At 32.1% G+C, this 9607-nt stretch overlaps 1 protein-coding gene across 1 annotated transcript in view; it reads left to right on the top strand.

Moving 5' to 3' along the window:
- Positions 1 to 1406: 1406 nt before the first annotated feature.
- Lerp (lysosomal enzyme receptor protein) overlaps positions 1407 to 9607 on the top strand; it is a gene marked incomplete at its 5' end in the record, with an annotated part of 32076 nt that continues 23875 nt past the window's right edge. The window contains 6 exon segments of the mRNA XM_014432597.3: positions 1407 to 1546; positions 1637 to 1784; positions 5816 to 5929; positions 6010 to 6152; positions 7593 to 7754; positions 7839 to 8066. Of these exon segments, the coding sequence (XP_014288083.3) occupies positions 1407 to 1546; positions 1637 to 1784; positions 5816 to 5929; positions 6010 to 6152; positions 7593 to 7754; positions 7839 to 8066 (935 nt within the window).

Raw genomic sequence — 9607 nt, 5'->3', positions numbered from 1 at the left:
AATATTTTAATATTTGTTATATAGGGGAATTTGTTGATCAAATGAAATAGGGGTTGTGAAATAGAAGGGAATGAAAAAAAAGGAATAAATTAAAAAACTTGTAGTTAGTTTGTAAACTGGTATTCATTGTAAAATAATTTTTTTTTTTATAAAAGAAAACTGAAAAAAAAAAAATGTTATCTTTCTATTGCATTATATCATATACAAATATGTAATTTATATATATCCTGTCACGGACTGATCAGTATGCTGTGTAATAAAGAATAAAGTATTTCTTTCTCTCTGGTAGCTCAATGAACTACTAACTTAATGGTAAGGCATGGACTGCTAATTTAAAGGGTTCGATTCCGGCTGTTGTAGATAATTATTTTCTGTTTCGCTGTAGCCATGAGTCAGCTCTGTGGTTTCGGGAGCCCTCTGAGGTCCACTCAGCCTTATAAAGTGAGTACCCTCAAATGGGTAAAAATCTGGTGGTCGAGCGTGATTTTGACCAAATCACCTCCTTCCTCGACCATTGGTTTAGTAACAGTACACCCTTACAAAGTACTTCGCCTCTGTGGAGGGAGACTATGAACGTGGAAATGCCGATCTTAATAAAACTTTTTTTGTTTACTAGATCGAAAAATATTCAACAAATGTCCAATAAGTATGCCTTTTAATTTTATAATTATTTTTTTATTTATGTGTAAATAGAGTATGCAGCCAAAAATATTAAGAAAATAAAATATAAGAACCAATTGTTGCGTTGTGTTAAAATTAAGTAAATTTATAAATTAGTTTATACTGCTTTTAGAAATAAATAGTATTCAGAATTAGTAGGCAACTATAATTAAGAAAGTTTATGAATGGAAGATTGCTGATTGACAGTGTGTATCAATAAATGGAATATGGTCCGGGTGCGGTCAAATTAAACTCAAATAGTAATATTATGTACTATTTTTATTTAAGCCAATGTTTCGTCCCATGTTGCAGGGCTTCGTCAGGGCTATTATGATGGAAGTCAAAGTCAGAGTACTTTAACTTTAACTTCCATCAAAACAGCCCTGCAACATGGGGCGAAACATTGCTCAAATAAAAATGGTACATAATATTACTATTTAAGTTTAATTTGATGGACCATATTCCATTTAAAGTTTATGAATTTTTTAACAAAAGTGTTAAAATCGATGCTGTTTCTTAACTTGCTCAGATTGTCTATTATATAAAAAAAGTGAATATCTTCTTTTCAATATAAGCTTAAGAAAATATTTGTTTACTCCACCTTTTTATAAAAACATTGCATAAAAGGATATCTGTTTGTTTTTTTTTAAAAAGATATCATAGAATACTCATTAAGTAATTAATATTAATGCTGTTTAATAGATTATCATAAGTTTTATTTCAAATTTTAATTCTGTAATTTCAAGGTGGAAAGATAGTCATCAATGTGATTTGTTCGCCTGGTCAAGAAGATTATAAATTGAACTACGTTTCCCACAATAAACATGATCTGTTTTTTTCTATAAACACTTCATTGGTTTGTGACTTTCCTGCAATAAATTGTTTGGTATTACTATTTCTATATAATTTATTTTGTAATAAATTTACTTTGTTCAGTTGTTTTATTTCAATTAATTATATTATGATTTTTTTTTAGTTACATTCACAGGAGAATAATATTGCTTATGATCTCTACCCATTGAATAAAATGATTGATAATTATGAATGGAAGTTGAGAGATGGAAAAAGATTGCTCTTGAATATTTGTGGACCTTTAAATTATATTCCACAAGTACAATGCGCAGGTATTTTATATCGTTTCTGTACCAAAAACTTCACCAATGTGTATAAACTAATTTGTGTAACTTAGTCTCTTTTCTTTTTGATGGCATTACAACTTATGGAGACTCAAAGCCATTTGAACATTTTCAGACAATCCAGTCAGCACAAGGGAGATCTTCCTATGTTTTTATGCCAAAAATTCCTTTCCTCTAAGGATTTTGGAGACTTCATTATTGTTATGGACTACATGCCCTACTCATCTCAAATGTCCAGTCTTTATTTAGTATACAAGTCATGGTCATTATAGAGCATTTGTTCCCAAATGGTCATCCACAGACAGTCCGGGAATTGATATTTTTGTGAATATTTATTATTAGAACTATATATCTATTATCTTTCCTGATGTTTGTGTGTTAGTTGAAAGGTTTTACAGGCAAATGGACAAAAAGAGTTATCTAATTTTCAAATATTTTCCTAAGGGATCCCTCTCCTTTTCCCCACAAATGGTTTTCTGGCGTAATTGTCTGCAGACTTCTATGGGTTGGGTACCACTGTTATAGAGATTTATTTTTTATGCATTTCGATGTGGGCCTTGGCCTCCTCGCTTAGCTTTCGCCAGATGTTTGGGTTCCGTGTTGCCACTTTATCATATCTCGTTCCCAGCCGTGTTTTGGCAACCTGCACCACGCAGTCCTTCTGTCTCAGTTTCAACCATCCTCAGTTGAGATATCCTTCAAGGATTAGTTTTGTGTAACATCTATATTCCAGGCAATGTGCCCAGCTCACCCAAAGCATCCTTTAGCCTGATGATATTAGATTCCACAAATAACTCGAATAGTCGAATGGTCACCAACCTTAATTGGACCAAATATTTTCCTATGGATCTTTCATTCAAAAATGAGAATTTCATTCTCCAAAGTTTCCGAAACCCAAAATAGCTCCTGTTGGCATTGCAGATTCTTCTGTTCTTCTCGAGGGAAATATTATTTTCTGAGCTTACAGTAGAGTCTAATTGGTCTATCTTATGCAACTTGAAGGGGCCAAACTCTATTAATCCTTCAACAGGGTGTGTTGGTTCCCTGCCACATGTACGCATGTGTTTGGTAATAACTATGTCATCTGCGTATGCTAGTAACTGTACAAGTTTAGTGAGGCTTAAAGCCCTTTGTTTGCAGGGAACTCACTGGAAATCTCATTCTACATTTTGATGGAACATTTGACATGTTTTATCTTAATCAATCTAATAAGCTTACAAAGTATTCCAAGTTCATGAAGAGCACCATAAAATTTTAATCTCTTTATGCTATTGTAAACAGATTTAAAATCAATCAAAATAATTTAGGAATGTTAACAGCCACCTCAACTCAACCCCCCCCCTCCACTCCCATTCGCTTCCAATTTCTGTAAAGCTATAATCTTGAACGGGTAGGTTGTTCTGATTTGTTCTTTACTCATTTATTATTATTCTTAATTTTATTTTTATTTATTCTCTCACGACCTTTATTTAATCTCGACTTAATTCTTTATTTTCCGGCTTTACATCTACTTTTCTGTTTTTGCGTTTTATTGTGTCTCCAGTACTTTTTTAACCTTCTAGTTTACATAATTTTTTATTCTTATTATTGTTTATTTTATCTTAATACTATTTTATTTTTTCCTTCCTTTTGTATATAATTTCTTTTCACTTATTTTTACATAATATTAACCCTACCTTAATTTACCTTTTTGTATCTTATTATCTTACTATTTCAAAATGTTCTTAGTTGTTTTAGTATCTTTTTAGCCCTAATGAAGCCCTACAAAGTGGGAGGGGGAACTGTTGGATAATAAATAGTTTTAAACTATTTTTGTTCTTTTTGACTGCAATCATGACCATCTTCATATTTGAAATTATCGGTCAATTATCTATATATATAATTTAGGAATAGGTCATTCCATATCAACTCAACACAGTTTTGAACCTTATCATCTTGGATTTTCTTTGTTTTTGCCTTGGCTTTGTGTAGGTATCCTAGCCTTTCTTTCCTTTTGCTTAAAAGACAGCATTTGACAATTTATTTGTATCAAATGATAATGTTGGAGTTTTACCATTTACCTAATGCTACCAACAGGGCCTCACCATTTTCCTACTAGTACCAAAAAGGTTTGGCTGCCTAAAAAGGTTGGAAACCACTATTGTCACTGACAGATCCTTCTCAAAAACTTTCTTTCAAATATCAACAAAATAGTTAGGAAGTTTTGATCAGCGTCCACTCAGACGAACATGTGAGAACTGACTTGATTACTGGCTTATATTTTTGTACATTGGTCGTCCTGGAGATTTATTTCCTTAATGCTTCTGAAGCTTTTTATATCCCTACAAATCCTAATGCTCATATTATAGCGGGCGAATAATTTATTTTTACACCATGTAATGTGGCTAATCATCTGAAAATTTTAATTCCTGTTGGTACTGCGATGATTATTGTGGCTGATGTAAAGTAGGCTCGTGTATCGACATCCATTCCTACTTTAAATATATGATGTACTCATACAATGAATCCTAAAATTCCAATTGATAATCCTTATTGGCTGCTATGATTCAAAGTGAAATCTCTGATTGCAAATTGTTGGCTGAGTTCAACAATATTCCTTGGTAAATAAATTCATCTACACATTCAAAGTTGAATTCTCTGATTTTTCACTTTCCTTCCTTGATACTCTCATAATTACAGAGCATATAATTTGTTTTTTAATTCTTTTGTTAGCTATACAACTTTGGCAGTATTTCTTTGTAAGACCAGGAAGGCAACCTTCATGCTCGAAAAACTTTGTTCAATTATATTCAGTTAATCGCCGTAAGCTAGGATCGTCATTCAATTTTCAACAAATCTCCCTCCTACCTGGGTTCCTGATTTTCAGATGGCACATTGCAGGGCTACATTAGACAATAAGCATGCAAATAGTCATCTCACCTGAGTTCTCTGTAGCTTCGGAAAACTTAGATTGACCTCTGGATCGCCAGACACTCCCAATGAGTGGCACTGAGAAACCTTCATTGTCATCCTGGCAAACTAGCTTTTGAAGGATGTTAGGAGAAATCATTCCCTCACAAAGGAAATGGAAATAGAGAAACCCAAATAGGTCTGGATGTAGTTTTGAGTCACTCTTTCCACCATTATTCTTACAGAGAAGATTTGATCTATCCTAGTTTTGCCTTTCATGAAGTCTGCTTGATATTGGCCTATCCTTTTAACAAAAAGGGAGTAGTTGTTACATTTATTGATAATATTTCCTTGTATCCTACTTTCAAAAAACCATTGATTCCCTTCACCTAATTCCTACATCTACTGCATCCTGAAATTCAAATTCTCAGCCAACTCACAGGAAATATAATTCCGTCTTGTTACCTCTATGTTCCTTTCCATAGAACTAAAACATTTAAACTGTCCTCTGGAATTCCCTTTTTTTTTCTTTTTTTTTTGTTTATCTTCATTTAAAAACCTCCTTTCCCAATATATTCTCATATCTAAAAAAGAGCTGCCTTAGCAATATTGTTAATTTAAAATTTTGATTTAATGGGATAAAATTACTAAATTGATTAAATTAGGTGGGGAAATGGCTTTTAATATTCAAGTTTTATCCTAATATGTACTTAGGTTGTAAATAATTATGTATATATGCTACATTATCTTTAGACTGTACTTTTATATTTAAATTCCTTATAAATTAATTCTTGCATTTCATTCACAAGAAGAATCATCTCTCATGTTGGTTGGTTTATTTTAGAATATATTATTTATTTTCCGAGTTATATTATTAAGTTCGTTTTCTTGCCAGATGTTTTCTTCTTTTTTTTTTATTTTGTCATTTGTACAATTTTGTTATTCTCAAGGGACCTAGTTCTAGAATAAAGTTTTTCTTTTTTAAATACTGGATACAAATTTTTGTGGCATATACTATACCATATTATTCCAATTATTAATTACATCTGTATAAATAAAAGATAATTATTATAAATTTCTTTATCAAATTTTAAATGATATTTTTGCAACTATCTATTTATTGTTTTTAGATGGCCTAAGAAATTTCGGATGTATCGTAGATACAAAGAATCAGACTGAAGCCGCATTAACATTTGCTAATGTTTCTGTTATTGAACCAGGCCTAATAGTTATGGTTTACATTGGTACAAGTATTTAATGTTTTTATAGTTCAATAATATCAGGATTTATGTTTTTTAATGATTTAATTACTTTTTACTTTTAGACCAACAAAGGAATAATATCCTAAATATCACCTTCCAATGTTCAAAAGATGTTAGCGTCAGTCCATCTGTATCTGCAACTGGAATAACTAATGTTATTAATTTTAACATTAATTGGAACACCTATGCTGCTTGCCCTTTAAAGGTATTACATAATTATTTCTTTGAATAGGTTTTATTTTTCCATGCCCACTGTCAGGGAGGGACGGGGATAGAGGATAAATCTCCAGGTTCGTAGAGAGTTGTCATTGAAGGAAGGAGTATAAAGGAGGGGGTGCCCGGAGCAGTCTGCAAGGAGATTGTTCAATGCCTTGGTAATTTAAACATCAACACAAACTCAGCTAAGACAGACTGCATCGTGTTCGCTCAGCCACAACACAAGCGATTGACTTTCCCGAAGTCGCTCAAGCTGGACGACACCATCATCTCCCCTTCCAACTCTGTAGTATATCTGGTTGTGAAGCAGACCGTCATCTCAAGTTTTCCACCCACCTCTACCAGAAAACGAGAACTGTAAGAAGACGGTCTTGCAGACTGAACCACCTCCTCACAACACCAGTGCTCTCTCTGTGGCTTAAACTGCAGGTCTACAAGAGCATCCTGAGGCCAGCACTTCTATTTGGGCACCACTCTTCACGGCACACAGCACCACCTTCAGGGATTCCAGGACAGCATGCTGTAGAGGATGGTCCGCACTATGTCATGGAAGAAGAAGAAACCTCCGGAACTACATCAACTCCTCGATCTGCCCACAGTACCACAGTTCATTGGTCAGAGGCATGTCAAGTTGACTCCCTCAAATCTCTGACCAATCCACTCTTTCAATCATTGACACCCCTGCCCCCTCCAGTGTGCTGGCAGGACCTACATCCCCGTAACCAATGAGAAACTCATCAGTGAAAGAGACACTTATTTAGTTTTTAGTTTGTAGCGTAAATTCTGGAAACAAAGTGCAACCCAAGCACCTCGTATATGAAAGTATTTATATAAAATCAAAAAATATAATATCTCAATCTGTCCTTACAGTTTTATTTCAATAATATTATTCCATTGGGGCTATGGGAAAAAAAAAGGGCGAGTGATGCCAGAAGGCGTGGCATCTGATACACAATATTTAATAGTTGAGAGTTACTGCTGTATCTCGTATGGCAGAAATTGCTTGGCAGGATAATTAAAAAAGAAAATAAGAAAAAAGTTGAGAGTTGCTCAAAGCATGCTCACATTTTATTGTTAATGTTAGTTTTTTGAATTACTATTATTCCTCAGTCACTAGTTTGTTGTAAACATCAAATATTTTAAAAAAGAGAATAAAGGTGAAATAAAAAAAATAAAGGAATAAAGGGGAATTAAAAAAATAAGAAAGAAAGTTGAGAGTTGGTCAAAGCTTGCTCACATTTTATTAGTGATGTTAGTTTTTGAATTACTATTAGTCCTCAGTCACTTTTTTGTTGTAAACATCAAATATTTTAAAAAAATAATGTTTACTGTTTTTACTTTTTTTTTTTTTTAATAAACAACTTTCTCCATTATATCAGAAATAATTATTTGTTGTATCATATTATGTTTTAATGCGTTTGAATTTTAGTATTCGGCTGGAGAGAATTGTGAAGTCAAAAATTTATACAATGGGAGTAAAGTGAAGAACCTTATGCCACTTCATAAAACAAAAACAGATTATTTTATTGTGAATGGAAAAGAATCATTTAGAATAAATGTTTGTGGTGCATTAACACAACCTTGTTCGAGGGTAATACATTTTTTTTTAATTAATCTTTTTTTTAATATTTTAGAATTTTTCAGAACATTTCATCAAAATAATGTTTGCTTTCAGAATCGTAATGCTGCAGTATGTTTTAAAAATTCCAATGGAACAGAGATTGCGATTGGCGAAACTGGTGCTTTGAAACCTAACTTTATAGATGGTCAGTTCATTTTTAACCTTGAAGGTGCACCTTGCCATGGTAATGCTACGAAAAGTAGGGTTAAAATAATAATGGCGTGTGAATTTCCAAGTACTTCAACATCAAGTTATCAACCTGAATTATTTCCTAGTACAAAGGTGATTATGTTTCAAAAAAAATTATTATGATAGTCACGCTGTAAATATTATAAAATTATATACTGCATTATTATCTTGGATTATATTCTGTTAAAGTTGATTGTTAAAGTCAACCAATTACCAGTTAATTACAGTGTCTCATCAGACTGTCACAGCTTGTATTTCATCTAACAGCTGCTAGATTACGCTTGAACAACCTTTATTGCTCTTGAGATATTGATAAAAAACGTTTATGTTAAATATTATTAGCTGTACAACTTGTAATTATTTTTCTGTAAATATGTTACGCATTATTTTTATTTATAATAAAGTAATATTATAATAAAGATAGAAATAAACTGATCTATACAAAAAAGATTAAGGTAATACAAACGCCTCATGGCGTCATTTTCAGTTACAAATGTGTATTAAACATGCTACTATCTGTTGGTCACCCACTAATTTGACCATCTCAATTCTTCCTCACTCTCTCCCTTCCTTTGACCATTGCTTGTTTTGTCAAGGCCTGTCTGTGTAGTCAAAATATAGTAAGAGAAATCTCAGTCCAATAATAACCTTGACTTGTTAATATGGTTAAAAAATATATGAAAATTAGTGGTATAGCATGAATTATATGAAATATTTTAGTTTATTACTTAAATATTTTATTTTGGTTATAAAATCATGGGGGGGGGGAGGATAGGGAATTAAAGTAGTTCTCTAATATTTTACTCATTTTAAATTTAAATAATTCTTTTTATAATTTGAGTTTTACAATCAAGAATTCTAGACATTATAACCAAAATATCAATCTAGTAGGCTATTGCGATATTGGTTGACTGAATACCTTTTGGATTTTATAGCTCATAATACAATACAGCTGTGTAAAATTGCTAGAAACTTTTTATTTCGTTTAGGGCACAATAACCATTATTGTAATTTACCTATTGGCACTGCATTTCTATCTTTAATTAGCCTATTTTGTAGCTTCACACGCATTATTCTGCCAAATTACTGAATTTTAAATGCTCTTTATACTACTACGCTGATTATACTTTTATTTTTCATATTTTTGGATAAAAAAAAATTTTGAAGTTAAGAAAAATTATTTCTATTCAAAGTACATTATAAATGAACCCATGGTTCATTTCATCTTCTATATGGTAGAAGATTGAAACAGTTTTTGATAAAAAAAAAAAATAAATAAATACAAATAAAAGTTACAAAATTAAAAATACACAATTTCTTAATATTGACGTAAGATACTAATAAACTATTCTACTCGTGTCAGTTACGGAATCTTTTTCATCCTTCATAACTCTTTTAAGTGATTTTAGGTTAATATTTCATCAATTAATTATTAAAATGTTTCAATTATATTATGTCACTCCTGTGCAGATTCTGCAATGCTGAGGATAAGATGGTATACCACGTAATATGCGGATTTGTGGTTTGTGCTGTTTGGGGCGGACCATGTGGTTAATCTCAACCAGTGTAAGCTGATCAATCCCTCAAGATATCCCTTAAGATTCTTAGAATCTTCAATCCTTTAGCTCTAATGA

Source organism: Halyomorpha halys, unplaced genomic scaffold, assembly GCF_000696795.3.
Source record: "Halyomorpha halys isolate HHAL.00 unplaced genomic scaffold, Hhal_1.1 Scaffold1086.1, whole genome shotgun sequence".
Taxonomy (NCBI): domain Eukaryota; kingdom Metazoa; phylum Arthropoda; class Insecta; order Hemiptera; family Pentatomidae; genus Halyomorpha; species Halyomorpha halys.
Note: the sequence above shows the minus strand (reverse complement) of the source record. Positions and strands in the feature narration are given on the sequence as shown.